Source organism: Pecten maximus, chromosome 19, assembly GCF_902652985.1.
Source record: "Pecten maximus chromosome 19, xPecMax1.1, whole genome shotgun sequence".
NCBI lineage: Eukaryota > Metazoa > Mollusca > Bivalvia > Pectinida > Pectinidae > Pecten > Pecten maximus.
Genome location: NC_047033.1, coordinates 17,478,601 through 17,495,241, shown reverse-complemented (window position 1 = coordinate 17,495,241; position 16,641 = coordinate 17,478,601). Strand labels below are relative to the sequence as shown.

The following is a 16,641-nucleotide window of genomic DNA, read 5'->3' as shown; positions in this document are numbered from 1 at the left end:
CGTGTCTGTGTTACCTTAACGTGGTTTTCTTACCTTAACGTGTCAGTGTTACCTTAACGTGTCTGTTACCTTAACGTATCTGTGTTACCTTAACGTATCTGTGTTACCTTAACGTGTCTGTGTTACCTTAACGTGGTTTTCTTACCTTAACGTGTCTGTGTTACCTTAACGTGTCTGTGTTACCTTAACGTATCTGTGTTACCTTAATGTGTCTGTGTTACCTTAACGTGGTTTTCTTACCTTAACGTGTCTGTGTTACCTTAACGTGTCTGTGTTACCTTAACGTGTCTGTGTTACCTTAACGTGTTTGTGTTACCTTAACGTGTCTGTCCTACCTTAACGTGTCTGTGTTACCTTAACGTGTCTGTCCTACCTTAACGTGTCTGTGTTACCTTAACGTGTCTGTCCTACCTTAACGTGTCTGTGTTACCTTAACGTGCATGTGTTACCTTAACGTGTCTGTCCTACCTTAACGTGTCTGTGTTACCTTAACGTGTCTGTCCTACCTTAACGTGTCTGTGTTACCTTAACGTGTCTGTCCTACCTTAACGTGTCTGTGTTACCTTAACGTGTCTGTCCTACCTTAACGTGTCTGTGTTACCTTAACGTGTCTGTGTTACCTTAACGTGTCTGTCCTACCTTAACGTGTCTGTGTTACCTTAACGTGTCTGTCCTACCTTAACGTGTCTGTGTTACCTTAACGTGTCTGTCCTACCTTAACGTGTCTGTCCTACCTTAACGTGTCTGTCCTACCTTAACGTGTCTGTCCTACCTTAACGTGTCTGTCCTACCTTAACGTGTCTGTCCTACCTTAACGTGTCTGTGTTACCTTAACGTGTCTGTCCTACGTTAACGTGTCTGTGTTACCTTAACGTGTCTGTCCTACCTTAACGTGTCTGTCCTACCTTAACGTGTCTGTCCTACCTTAACGTGTCTGTCCTACCTTAACGTGTCTGTGTTACCTTAACGTGTCTGTGTTACCTTAACATGTCTGTGTTACCTTAACGTGTCTGTCCTACCTTAACGTGTCTGTGTTACCTTAATGTGTCTGTCTTACCTTAACGTGTCTGTCCTACCTTAACGTGTCTGTGTTACCTTAATGTGTCTGTCCTATCTTAACATGTCTGTCCTACCTTAACGTGTCTGTGTTACCTTAACGTGTCTGTGTTACCTTAACGTGTCTGTGTTACCTTAATGTGTCTGTGTTACCTTAACGTGTCTGTGTTACCTTAATGTGTCTGTCCTACCTTAGCGTGTCTGTGTTACCTTAACGTGTCTGTCCTACCTTAACGTGGCTGTCTGGTTTGGTGACACAGTCATAAACGTTAACAGCATGCCCAGGAAAAGCAAGGGAGCAACCAAGTAGAACAGTTTACAGTCAGACATGCAAATTCCCTGGAACGCACCAATGGGAGGACTCGTTACATTCATGAAATTCGCTGGAGTTGTGTTTTCAGGTGTTGTCTGCATTTGTGACGTTACCTCCGTTTGTGATAATAATGTGACGTTCATTGATGCCTGCATGGACGCAGTCACGCAAGAACAGTTACTGTAAAACTGTAAAATGTAAAATAAGATCCATATACAATTTATAAATAGAGGCGGCCCGGAATGAAGTGATAGCTTACAATTATGTTTACTGATTGGTCTAACACATGCTCATCAATACAAGTCTTGAAAATGCAGAGTGTTTGAGATATACGCATTATGGAAGGAGAAGTGGTAATAAGTGAAAAAGAAATTCGAACATGCATTTTCTATAAGTATTGTGAAGTTAACACAGATTTGCTTACCTGAATTCCTATTCTAACAATCCTGGATATCCAAATTAACTTCACTAACCTTAAACGGACCCATGGGTCCTTCTAGCCATTCAAAATCAAGGTTACATCCAGCATGGCAAGGTGTGAAATAAATCGACCCATCCGTCCCACAAACAGGTTCGTACAACATGGCGGAACATCCACATCCGGTATTACACTGGCTTCGTAGTCTTGGATGACCCGAAAGCTGCCTTCGTGTTATATGAATTATGTCAATAGCATCAATATCGACGTGTAGCAGACGAGAACATATCGGTAAATAATACAAAGTCTATCTTTTTAATGTTTCATTGAAAGATGTTTTCTAATAAATATGTAGATAATATATCTATATAGGTTAACTTTAATTACACTCTACTTCCTATGTTGAATTCATAGTCGAGCAGATGATCCCCTTCTTTTTCACGTCCGATCGACGTAATAAACCAAGCTTTTAATATCGCTAAATTGAAATAGAAAAAAACCGCTTGACAAAAAATTATGAAATTCTGTAATTATTAATTCTCTTCCAACTGGCATAATTTAAAGATGATATACTCAAGGGTTTCGCAACAAATTAGAAATACAATTTTCACTAATCAAGTGATAAAGCTAATCACTATTTGAACAACTGGGCCCTAGTAATTTTGTTACACAAACTATCTTGGCTTACCCACGAGTGGTGTACTCTGTCGTAACGCCCGCAATCTCCTGGGTAGGACACCCGATCAGAAACAGACAGCCCATAACAGCGGCGGATAGCGCAGATATCAGATTCAGCCTAATAATTCCTTTACACTTGAGTTTTAACTTTTTGACGAGGTAGCCTCCGAGAAACATTCCCCCTCCTGCGCCCGGCACCGTGATTATACCTGTATGGAGTTGACAAAATTGTTTATTGCATTTTTATTTCCAATTGGCCAATGATGACGAAATACTCCAAAAACTGCCATTGTCTCATAGCATGACATAGTTACTCTGTTTTACAGATACGAATTGTTCTATCTTGGTTAAAAAGCATTGTAAATGGAAAAAAAAGGATCAGACACGAGTTATAACATCTCACGATGCCATCACCATAAAGAATGCATAGTGTTATAAATGACAATTTCTCACGTGATAACAACATTATGACAATGATTAATGTAACAAATTGAATACAGGAAGTTCAATGTAAGATAAGTTTTGCGTTGTTGTGGCTCATGTGTAGCGAAACGTGAAGGTTAACGAGATAGACAGCTGCCGATGCCCTGGACATGTTTTATGAGGGAGGGAAACGCTGTCAAGGTATCCAGCTCCTTTCTACTTCCCTTGTCCAATAAAGAATAGACACATATATATATAAGTGTTTCGGAAAGGTTGATTTTAGAATGAAAATGGCACGGGAATGACCTTTTGAACTATTGGCTTTTGGTTTGGTTCTGTATCTATTGTATCTATGGTAATTTAAGGACGACATCATATTATCACTTACCCATGATGAAACTAGCTAAAGCTGTCGGTAGATTAAATTTTTCCTGCATAAATTTTGGACCAAATGCAGCCACACCACTAACTATGAGTCCCTCTGTGCACGTGCCAATCGAGAGGAAGAAAAATGTCGGATTCGTGATCTGTAATGTAGACATATAAAATACTTTCTTTTTAATACGGTCAGTTATTGGCTCTGTAATTTATTATTGATTACTACTTTACCTTTTTATGTCCACAGTGTTTCCCTGACTTTTTGAAACTGATTTTGTGTTTTCTATCTAATCATGATACACACTAATTGGTAATCTCCGGGAACCGGAAGGAGGCGTGTAGGATTGGGTTACCAATCGATAGGTGTGATAACTATGATGATACCATCATACAGACACCTGTAACTGTCACTATGGTGATTCCAGTCTACTAGAACCTCAGTGATACCATCATACAGACACCTGTAACGGTCACTATGGTGATTCAACTCTTCTAGAACCTCAGTGATACCATCATACAGACACCTGTAACGGTCACTATGGTGATTCATGTCTACTAGAACCTCAGTGATACCATCATACAGACACCGGTAACGGTCACTATGGTGATTCCGGTCTACTAGAACCTCAGTGATACTATCATACAGACACCTGTAACGGTCACTATGGTGATTCCGGTCTACTAGAACCTCAGTGATACCATCATACAGCCACCTGTAACGGTCACTATGGTGATTCCAGTCTACTAGAACCTCAGTGATACCATCATACAGACACCTGTAACGGTCACTATGGTGATTCCGGTCTACTAGAACCTCAGTGATACCATCATACAGACACCGGTAACGGTCACTATGGTGATTCCGGTCTACTAGAACCTCAGTGATACCATCATACAGACACCTGTAACGGTCACTATGGTGATTCCAGTCTACTAGAACCTCAGTGATACCATCATACAGACACCGGAACGGTCACTATGGTGATTCCAGTCTACTAGAACCTCAGTGATACCATCATACAGACACCGGAACGGTCACTATGGTGATTCCAGTCTACTAGAACCTCAGTGATACCATCATACAGACACCTGTAACGGTCACTATGGTGATTCTACTCTACTAGAACCTCAGTGATACCATCATACAGACACCGGAACGGTCACTATGGTGATTCCAGTCTACTAGAAACTCAGTGATACCATCATACAGACACCGGAACGGTCACTATGGTGGTTCCGGTCTACTAGAACCTCAGTGATACCATCCAAGACGCATGCTTTTACTAAGGTGAGACGATATGTCGTGTACGAAAAGTAAATCACTTTGGCCTACATCAAAGAAAACGTTTTCTTTGCACTTTCTCTGACATCACTTGTCTCTAGAACTTCACATTGGGCGTACGGTTTGACCTATGTGAGGTTCAGTGTCATGTGCCCATTGCCCTTCGACCTACGTAAAGAAATTATTTTCCCTGGCTAATTTTCCCTGTATTGCAACACTAGTCAACCTCGGTTGGATGGGTATGACATGCATCAAAAGTTGATCTCACTTACTAAAAAAAAAGATGGCCATGCTGTATCGCCTTCATTACTTATCATAGAAATTACATACTTGGAACATCGGTTCACATTGGTGAGGCAGTGTTTGATGTACTAAACGGGTAGAAATTGCATGTAAGATGAAAAGAATGATTGTCTGGACGGAATACAGCTATACAATGACATGGTGTTCGTCTGAATGATCAGCTCAAATTAATTAACTATTCCTTTCTAAATAAATAAATACCTTCTTGAAATTTGATTTCGTTTGAATTACTTTTTTTGGCGTATTCGAATTAGAATAGAAGAACATAACTATACCAAAGCTAAATGAATAAAATATTCTGAACTTCTGAAACTTGTTTCGCATACCTGGTACCTCTTCAAAAAATTGAAAAAATAAATTGATATAATATGCATAACAGTCTTCTTAATAAAAAAATAATGCTTTAAAAATTGTAATTACCCGTAAGTTCTAATTGTAAATTATAGAATGTGCCTTAGTGTGTTACATTGATTATGGTTTCGTATAATCATCTTTTGAAAAGTATATGTTCATCATATCTTTAAGTGTTGGCGCTAAAAGAATTGACATGAATGTATAGTTGCTGCACTGGTCTTGTGACGTTTTCAGGTCATATTTACATTTTGTGTTTCAATTGTCTATATGTCGTTAGTAAACCAAAATGTATTCATGAGCCTGTATACTACAATTTACAGTCCCGGGTGTTGTAGGTTAAACAATGGCCACCAGTTACTTTCGGCCGGGAGAGATTTCGAATGCTAGCATGTGTGTGTTTACTTAACCAACACAAATAATAAAGCAACTTCACAAGTTATGATAGGTAATATTTGATAATTGAAAAAAAAATGTAGTCAACACAAAATTACTAAAAGCGCCATTCTTGATCTATACGAAATTATAAAATTGTCAATGTCGTCACACTCACAGGGGCTCGTGTCCGAATTTTCAGAAATGCAAGACACGACAACAACCCGAGATAATCTTGAACAAAATCGGGATTATCGACATGGTTTCCGGTTGTGTATGTATACTGGATTTCCATCTGGTGGTTATCCACTGATGTCAAAGGCCTACATTACAAAATTGAGCCCCTGTGGAGTTAAATATCGTCTGCTAAGTTAGCGACACTGATGTGACCGGGTAGCCTGCAATCTGTTTCGAACGAAATATCCCTGGAATCGACTTTCATTTAGAATTTAAGAGCTGGTATTCTTCTGAAAATCCAGTCGATAGAAACAAAAGTGTTTCCGAGGAATCGAATCTGTCCTGTGCAATACTGTCAAGCAATACTTGTATTACAGTGTATCGTAGAGGAACAGGGATTACAAGTCTAATTTTGATTAGATTGTATTGTACATGTGGTGTATCGTAGAGGAACGGAAATTATAAGTCTAATTTTAATTAGATTGTATCGACTTAATACTACTATTTGGTAACAGTTCAATGCTTAAATAAACATCAATATGACTTCTATCGACGTTTCTGAACTGACTATCTGTTTTTAGTAGACTTGATTGCAAGTTGTCATAGTTGGAAGTTATTCATTTGCTGATATGACAATGTGATATAGCTTATTATAATCATTAAAATGTTATTGCTGTTGCCGTTTTAACCTTGTCCAACACCAAACATGGGTTTCACAGGCTCTATCTGTATTGTTTGTCACTAACACAGAAACTTCTTACCTGGGGCATGGGTTTACTCTCATTGAAATTCAGAGGTCACCAACTAAAATTAGTGATCCGTTCACGTTATGCAAACAAATGCAATTAAATAATTATTCAATACGCTGGCTCTGCCAAACATGCTTTGCAAAAAATTAATTCAAACACGAAATAATCCTCTGTGTATTCTTGGCATATAAGTTCGTATCCGGTGGGGACTGTAATTAGGACTGTCATACTAGGAAGAAATCAAAGAATATCAAATCAGTAATATCACTCTTACGCTATGAAATATAATTAACTAACCAGATTTTTCATTGCCATCGGGAAAGACTTCCAGTCTCTTCCAAATTTGTCGTCAACCGTCTTGTCATTGTTTCCTCTCTTATAGGCTTCTGACTTACGCTCAGCTTGGATCTTTGCACTGCCTGAAAAAGACAGGATAAGTAATACGACAGATACAGGCTAACCGTTTTTATGGGGGGTGGGGGTAGATGATGACTTGTATTGTCACCAAGTATTTGTATACTCAACACATTTGCGGAGGATTACACGCCTTGTGATAATATTATACCTGGTAACCGTTTTGGGTAAGCACATATCGGCAGGACAACGATACACATGACTGCGCCACTGACGAGGAAACTCAACCACCACGCACCGACCCACCGGGGGTCTACAGGGGAGAGGCCAATACTAGGAACACGAAAAGTACAGCTTTTAACATAGGCATCATACAGTAAACAGTTTCTAAAATTAATTGCGTGAATTCAAACCGGTAGGAAAATCCAAAGTGTAATTAGAAAACGTCATTAGCAGGGATATGTCTCAACAGACAAACACCTGCACTTTATTTATATAAGGCACCTTCTGACATCTTGAAGTTCTAGAATTATGTCAATTTATCTGTAATCATTCAAAACCATTAATGATGTTATTGTTAAAGTATTTATAAAGCGAAGTTAAGTCAAACCACTATTATTTCAGCTCAGTCAAAAATACAGAACAACTGACATTTCCATTGAGTTGAGTTAAACACAATGCTTTACCATAAATTCATAAAGTATGCTAAAAGTCTTGAATAGAACGAGTTGAAAAAGGATATGTTTGGCTTACTTTTTCGGATCAACAATATGGAAATCCGTAAATAGATTTAACGTCTGACCCCCAAGCATGTACCCTGCCGCTACTCCTATAGAGGCCGAGGCGTATACGATTCCTGGAAAATTTCGTCCAAATGTCCTCCAATGCCACCATGAAGATTTAATCAGATAGATGTTGAAATAGACAAAATGGTATCACCATTTATTCAATATTAAAAGACACATTATGAACACAAACAAACGAATCTAGTATATATGCATTGTATATCTAGTATTGCACTTTCATCTTATTCAGTCATGTACAAAATAGCTCTTATTTAATTTTGTTTCATACATTTATGTAAAATATTTCAATATTTAGATTATTTGAATTCAGTTTTGCTAGAAAAACAAGAATATCGAGTATTGTGTATTGATGAAGCAATACTATAAAACTATCCTCTACAGGTCACCGCCACCTATTACACTGTAATGATTTTATTTTATAGAAACTAGGATTTTCTAAAAATAGTAACGGTGACTTTGACTTGACCTGAAAGTCGAATTTGTTTAAGATATCATGGCCCTTTTTACCGTATTAAGTTTGATAATCAAACTTTAGGTAACGTGCATACATACGTTTACATATAAAACACCCGGTTTCTCCGAAATGAGACTAATAAACCCGTATTACTGTCTTAAAGACTTGTACAGAACTTACCCAAATATAATGACGTCATCTTCGCCTTAGCGTTTTCGTCAATGAACGTCGTTCCTAGGGTGAACATCGGCGTTGAGCCAGCTCCGTGAAGAGCATTCCCGAGCATAAACAACCATAAATAATTTTGAAGGTGTGAAGACTTTTCTATATTACAAGTACTGGAAGAAGTGCCATTTTGATACCGACAAACATTTTCGAAACTGTCTATATCTGAAAAAAAGATAGGTCATTATTCTTATATATATGAACAATAATACATACTAGAATTAAAATTAAAAGTATACACACTGTCATATCATGATAGTTTATAAAAGTGGTCCTACTACAATAGTAGGGTGTTCAATACAACTGATGAATAACATTAGGTTTATACCACACGTGGAATAATTTGACAACGTAAGTCACAGGAAAATAGAAGGAAACGATCTCTCAGGCAAATTGTATCGGGGATGGTTGCTGAGAATAGGCTGTATGGTTACACTGAGGTCACTGATCTCGGTACTGGTGTATTTATATATTTATAAACAGCAGTAATTATTTCACACATACCTTGTGTACCGACGTTGTACATTTCAGTCATGAAATGGGGCAACGAGAACACGAATGACCCCACTCCTAGGGTCAATATTCCAACTCCAATAATTCGTGGTTTGTGACGTTGACTACCATAATAACTTATGGCAAGCACCAAAAAGCAGGCAAAAAAGTCATTCGAGCTGACAATAAGCCCTGATTTGGAGCTTGGGAGCTCAAAACGTTTCTCCAAAGTGCTTACAATGGCATTAATCACTCCGTTCACGATAAACCCTTGGAAAAAGCTGAATACGCATACCCAGAACACAAACCAACGGATCGTGTTAAACCCCTGCAACCATCTATGGACAAGAAAAAAAAACAACAAAATAGTGATCATTATTTTTGAGTGGATAGATCTTCTTCTTTTAGATACTCACTGTCTCATCTCTTTTCTATTATACTATACTGCCAACCTATAGATCATATACTGCCAACCTATATATACTATACTGCCAACCTATTAGAACTATACTACATACCTATATATACTATACTACGACTTACATATACTATACTACATACCTATATATACTATACTACATACCTATATATACTATACTACCGACCTATATATACTATACTACATACCTATATATACTATACTACCAACCTATATCTACTATACTACATACCTATATATACTATACTACCAACCTATATATACTATACTACATACCTATATATACTATACTACCAACCTATATATACTATACTACATACCTATATATACTATACTACATACCTATATATACTATACTACCAACCTATATATACTATACTACCGACCTATATATACTATACTACATACCTATATATACTATACTACATACCTATATATACTATACTACATACCTATATATACTATACTACATACCTATATATACTATACTACCGACCTATATATACTATACTACATACCTATATATACTATACTACCGACCTATATATACTATACTACCGACCTATATATACTATACTACATACCTATATATACTATACTACATACCTATATATACTATACTACATACCTATATATACTATACTACCGACCTATATATACTATACTACATACCTATATATACTATACTACATACCTATATATACTATACTACCGACCTATATATACTATACTACCGACCTATATACTATACTACCGACCTATATATACTATACTACAGACCTATATATACTATACTACATACCTATATATACTATACTACATACCTATATATACTATACTACATACCTATATATACTATACTACATACCTATATATACTATACTAACACTCACCTATATATAACTATCTACCGACCTATATAACTATACTACATACCTATATATACTATACTAACTACCATATATATACTATACTACATACCTATATATACTATAACTACCAGTACCTATATATACTATACTACATACCTATATATACTATACTACTACCTATATATACTATACTACCGACCTATATAATCTATAACTACCGACCTATATACTATACTACCGACCTATATATACTATACTACATACCTATATATACTATACTACATACCTATATACTATCATAATACTACCTACTATATACTATACCTACCAATAACTACCCTATATATACCTATACTAATACCACTATATATACTATACTACTAACCTAATATACATACTACACCTATATACATAACAACATATCTACTATAACCTAGACCTACTACTATAACTATACTACAACTATATATAATATACTACACAACCTATATATAACTATACTACACCTATATATACTATACTACCAATATACCTACACCTATATAACTATACTACATACCTATATATATACCTATAAACTACAACGACCATATATACTATACTACTACCTATTATACTATAACACATATATATATACTATACTACTGACCTATATATACTATAACTACATACCTATATATACTAAACTATACATACTACGACCTATATATACTATAACTACATACTATATATACTATACTACCGACCTATATTACTACTACTAATACAACTACCTATATATACTATACTACCGATACCTATATATACTATACTACAACTACACCTACATATATATAACTATACTACCGACCTATATATACTATACTACATACCTATATATACTAGATACTAATCAACTACACAATATATATACAGATAACCACAACCTTATATACATAACTACATACCTATATAAAACTAATACTACCGAACCTATATCTACTATACTACATACCTATATATACTATACTACCAACCTATATCTACTATACTACATACCTATATATACTATACTACCAACCTATATATACTATACTACATACCTATATATACTATACTACCAACCTATATATACTATACTACATACCTATACATACTATACTACATACCTATATATACTATACTACCAACCTATATATACTATACTACCGACCTATATATACTATACTACATACCTATATATACTATACTACATACCTATATATACTATACTACATACCTATATATACTATACTACCGACCTATATATACTATACTACATACCTATATATACTATACTACCGACCTATATATACTATACTACCGACCTATATATACTATACTACATACCTATATATACTATACTACATACCTATATATACTATACTACATACCTATATATACTATACTACCGACCTATATATACTATACTACATACCTATATATACTATACTACATACCTATATATACAATACTACCGACCTATATATACTATACTGCCGACCTATACATACTAAACAATCCCATCTCTTTTCTATATATACTATACTACCATCATATATAAACTATACAACTACATATCTTACCTATAGATACTACACAATCATCAAACTAATCCCTTTCCACTAGATATCATACGACCACATCTCTTTCATCTAGAGACTAAACAAACTAATCTCTTTCCTGTAGAGACTTTATAACCACAACACTTTCATCTAGAGACTAAACAATAATAAAATCTTTTGCTCCATTTCCCTATTCTGCTTCCCTTCCTTCCCTAAAGCTTGACAGCCAACGGTGACCAGTAATGCATCTTCGCAATTGTCTACTAGTCGCGATGTCATGTTATCTAGATGTTGATTATTTGAAAACTGCAGACAATACATATATTTATTTGTTTATTTGCCAGGTGACACGCAAGTGTTGTTATAGTACACATTATTTCTACTTTTCCAACTTTCGAAATTCTTGCAGAAGCTTGAAAACAATGTGTCTGATGTATCTAACTGCATGTTGTAAGAGACGACATATTGTAGGATTTTATCTCCGTCGGGTATTAACTTACCTGGGTGTCCAGTTTCCAAAGCCAAATCGAAGATGTTCTCTTTCCCACTTTTCATCGGTGATATCATCGCCATCATCCTTCTCCTGTTTATAACTCGTGTCTTCTGCCATACTCGCAACTGTTCTAATTAATAAATTGTATTTACCCGAGATTTTTTTGTCATGACCAATTTGTGTCTTTTTGCTAGTTTACTAAATTGGTGAATAATGCTAGCTATTTCTGTTTAGCTAAGTATATGATGCCCATTTGGAGAGCGAAAGTCGCTTGTTCGAACCCTACTCCATCACTGTTGGGGGATCGCATGACGTGAAACGTAGGACAAGCTCTGTATACCCCTATCTTTTCAAAGACGATTTATACCACGCAGACTGTCCTTTTCCCCCAACTTGGATTTTTCATGTTATTAAATATTGTAATGATACTTCAATGTTGAACATTTTACTGCCTTCAGTTTCATAAATCCATTATTTAATTCACAGTAAGTGATAAAGGCACAGAATAAGGTTATTTACTTCTCGATGCATAAATCAGAATAGCCACCCTGTGTATACAAAAACAGACGGAATGATATTTACAATTATATATGATTGACTTTTCCCTCTCAAACCTCACATCAGAACGGGGCTAAGTGTCATATAGGAACCAAATGTAAATGGTCGGTTCCCATCATTGCGTAAACGTAGTGCAAGCCAAAGTGTGGGTTTCTTGATAACTCCTTTCCATTACAGACATGAATTATAATGTATTTTATCAAAGGGATCCGATACTCTGAGCCAGGGTCATTTAAGGACGTGCCAGGTTTTGGAGGTGGAGGAAAGCCGGAGTACCCGGAGAAAAACCACCGGCCTACGGTCAGTACCTGGCAACTGCCCCACGTAAGTTTCGAACTCTCAACCTAGAGGTGGAAGGCTAGTGTTAAAGTGTCGGGACACCTTAACCACTCGGCCACCGCGGCCCCCTACTGGGCGGGGGGGGGGGGGGGGGGGGGGGGGGGGGGGGGGGGGGGTCACTTCATGTCAAACAAGACCCCACCGTTAACCACAGGCGTCTGCTTCTGGTTAATATTTACAGGGAAAACATACTTAGACGATCTCCCTCACAATTTCCATCTGTTAACAGTGGGGTCTTGGTTGACTTTAGATGATTTCCTGGGTAGGGAGATCACATAAAGTCAACCATTACTCCCTCTGTTCACAGACGGTACTTGACGTGATCTCCCTACCCAGTACCGTCTGTTAACACTGGGAGTATTGGTTGACTTAAATTATCTCATTTCCCAGTACATATACAGTTATATACCCCCACCCATATTAACAAGATGGGGAGATCATCTAAAGTCAACCAAAACTGTGCTTGGGAGTGAGATAAATTAAAGTTAACCAATATTCCCACTGTTAAAAACGGTACTGGAGAAGGGAAATCACCTTAAGTCAACTTATACCCCAATGCTAACAGACAGAATTGGTGAGGGAAATCAATCTACGTTAACTGATACCCCTAATGTTAGCAGACGGTACTTGGGAGGGAGATCACCAAAGCCAGTCAATACTCCTCCCACCATGAGCAGCCGGTACTGCCTCAACCAATACCTCACAGTTAACAGACAGTACTGGGGAGGCAGAATACCTAAAGCCAGCCAAAATTCCCACCAGTGTTAACAGATGGTTATTGGAATGGAGAACACATAAAGTCAACCAATACCCCCACTGTTAACAGACGGTACTGGGGAGGCAGAATACCTAAAGCCAGCCAAAATTCCCACCAGTGTTAACAGATGGTTATTGGAATGGAGAACACATAAAGTCAACCAATACCCCCACTGTTAACAGACGGTACTGGGGAGGCAGAATACCTAAAGCCAGCCAAAATTCCCACCAGTGTTAACAGATGGTTATTGGAATGGAGAACACATAAAGTCAACCAATACCCCCACTGTTAACAGACGGTACTGGGGAGGCAGAATACCTAAAGCCAGCCAAAATTCCCACCAGTGTTAACAGATGGTTATTGGAATGGAGAACACATAAAGTCAACCAATACCCCCACTGTTAACAGACAGTACTGGGGAGGCAGAATACCTAAAGCCAGCCAAAATTCCCACCAGTGTTAACAGATGGTTATTGGAATGGAGAACACATAAAGTCAACCAATACCCCCACTGTTAACAGACGGTACTGGGGAGGCAGAATACCTAAAGTCAACCAATACCCCCACTGTTAACAGACGGTACTGGGGAGGCAGAATAATTAAAGTCAACCAATACCCCACTGCTAACAGACGGTACTGGGGAGGCAGAATACCTAAAGTCAACCAATACCCCCACTGTTAACAGACGGTACTGGGGAGGCAGAATACCTAAAGTCAACCAATACCCCCACTGTTAACAGACGGTACTGGGGAGGCAGAATACCTAAAGTCAACCAATACCCCCACTGTTAACAGACGGAACTGGGGAGAGTGAACACCTAAAGTCAACCAATACCCCCACTGTTAACAGACGGTACTGGGGAGGCAGAATACCTAAAGTCAACCAATACCCCACTGTTAACAGACGGAACTGGGGAGAGAGAACACCTTAAGTCAACCAATACCCCCACTGTTAACAGACGGTACTGGGGACAGAGAACACCTAAAGTCAACCAATACCCCCACTGTTAACAGACGGTACTGGGGAGGCAGAATACCTAAAGTCAACCAATACCCCCACTGTTAACAGACGGTACTGAGGAGGCAGAATACCTAAAGCCAGCCAAAATTCCCACCACTGTTAACAGACGGTAATCGGGAGGGAGATCACACGAAGCCAACCAATACCCCATTGTTTACAGACGGTACTGAGGAGGTATATCACCTAAAGGCAGCGTTAACAGACAATTCATGGGATAGATATCACATCAAGTCAACCAAGACCCCACTTTTAACAGACGGTTCTGGAAAAGGAGATCATTTAAAGTCAACAACACTCTTACTGTTACAGAAATAAACACAACACTGATTGACCTATATCTTTAGAGATAGCACATGTCAAAGAGGCCACGTAATTCATATAAGTGATAAGACAGTTTACTACACATAGACACTGTAAGTGAATGAAATTGTCAGGTAAATATTAACAAGATGTCTTAAGGAACAGTCGTAATTATTAGTATACCCTTTATAGTACACATGCACCCTCTACAATACCCACACGCACACACTCATATTAAGATATATAAGATAAGCAGTATCATGATCTCTATATACGTAAAATAACTACTATTTTGTTTAAAAACATCAACAGAAAGCACAGAAACTTAATTTTGTTGAGATGATAGGGTAACACCAAAGGTATGAAGTGGTAATCATTTGTTTGTTTTGAAGAATAAATACCGTGTATTATTATGAAAGCGAATAATATAAACTGATTACAGGTGCTTTTCGGAAAGGTTATACAAGCTTTTTTTTTTTTTTTTTATTTGAACTAAAAATGAACGCCCAGTTAAAAATTATACTTTAATACGTATTTAAACTGTTTCAAACGTATGTGTCTATTGACTCCGGCAATTAAAACCATCCCAATTTAAACGTTTACCTCAATCCCAACTTCTTATTCGAGTACTTCCGAATTGTTGCTGTGAGGAATCGAGACAATGTAGGAAAATTCTAAACAAATATGTTGTATCAAATAATAATTCGTGTTTCTCAACTGTTTAAATCGCGTGTGTCGAGGACGTGTTGGCATGATATCATCAATGAACGGTTGGTCTCCAAATACACACGTTTCGATTATTTCGAAAACGAATCATAACATACGTGATATGTTATATGCTACAACTTAAAGGATTGCTGTTTACGGCTTCTGTAATTCAAAAACTACCTATCTGCAATCCTCCAACCATAATTACGCATAAAGCTATCAAACATTGAACCACAAATATATTATCATATACACATTGTATCAAATTCACTTACGGCCTTCCACAATTAAACAGCTTGTTTATATATTCTAACACCAATCCTGTTAGAAACCAATACTCATCGTGGTTTACTTAGGAAGCTTTACGTTTACGATTCCATTAACGTTGATATTTACCAGTTAATTAAAAAGTATATAAATGTTACATATTCAGCAGTGATCATATTATAGTTATTTTAGTTAATGAAACCAATTTAAGTAAATGTGCTGAATGATACTTAATGCGCAGAATAATCAAATGACGTAACAAAATAAAATAAATGCACCGAATCATGATATGACTTAATTAAAACAGAAGCAATTTTGTATACCTTGTTGGGAAACAATGTGCTTACCTTACAGGTGACAAACCGGACACTGACACATTGCGGTCATCACGGTCAAGCCGGGGCTGACAGATAGGTGATATGGGCATGCTTCGGGTTTAGCAGGATAACTGAAGGTATAACTGACCAGTT

At 37.1% G+C, this 16,641-nt stretch overlaps 1 protein-coding gene across 2 annotated transcripts in view; it reads right to left on the bottom strand.

The window, feature by feature from the left end:
* The window catches only part of LOC117317639 (solute carrier organic anion transporter family member 4A1-like), a 24,542-nt gene extending 7,901 nt beyond the window's left edge, over positions 1-16,641 (bottom strand). Inside the window, exons 1-11 of one of the 2 annotated variants that reach the window (XM_033872496.1) lie at positions 16,519-16,641; positions 12,229-12,346; positions 8,847-9,172; positions 8,298-8,507; positions 7,611-7,713; positions 7,069-7,190; positions 6,801-6,922; positions 3,277-3,415; positions 2,476-2,674; positions 1,843-2,014; positions 1,286-1,557 (exon numbers count right to left, since the gene is read on the bottom strand). In XM_033872496.1, coding sequence (XP_033728387.1) covers positions 1,286-1,557; positions 1,843-2,014; positions 2,476-2,674; positions 3,277-3,415; positions 6,801-6,922; positions 7,069-7,190; positions 7,611-7,713; positions 8,298-8,507; positions 8,847-9,172; positions 12,229-12,338 — 1,775 coding nt within the window. In that variant the 5' untranslated portion in view covers positions 12,339-12,346; positions 16,519-16,641. Of the gene's footprint in view, positions 1-1,285; positions 1,558-1,842; positions 2,015-2,475; positions 2,675-3,276; positions 3,416-6,800; positions 6,923-7,068; positions 7,191-7,610; positions 7,714-8,297; positions 8,508-8,846; positions 9,173-12,228; positions 12,352-16,518 lie in introns of both variants that reach the window. The other variant, XM_033872495.1, reaches the window with a different exon arrangement.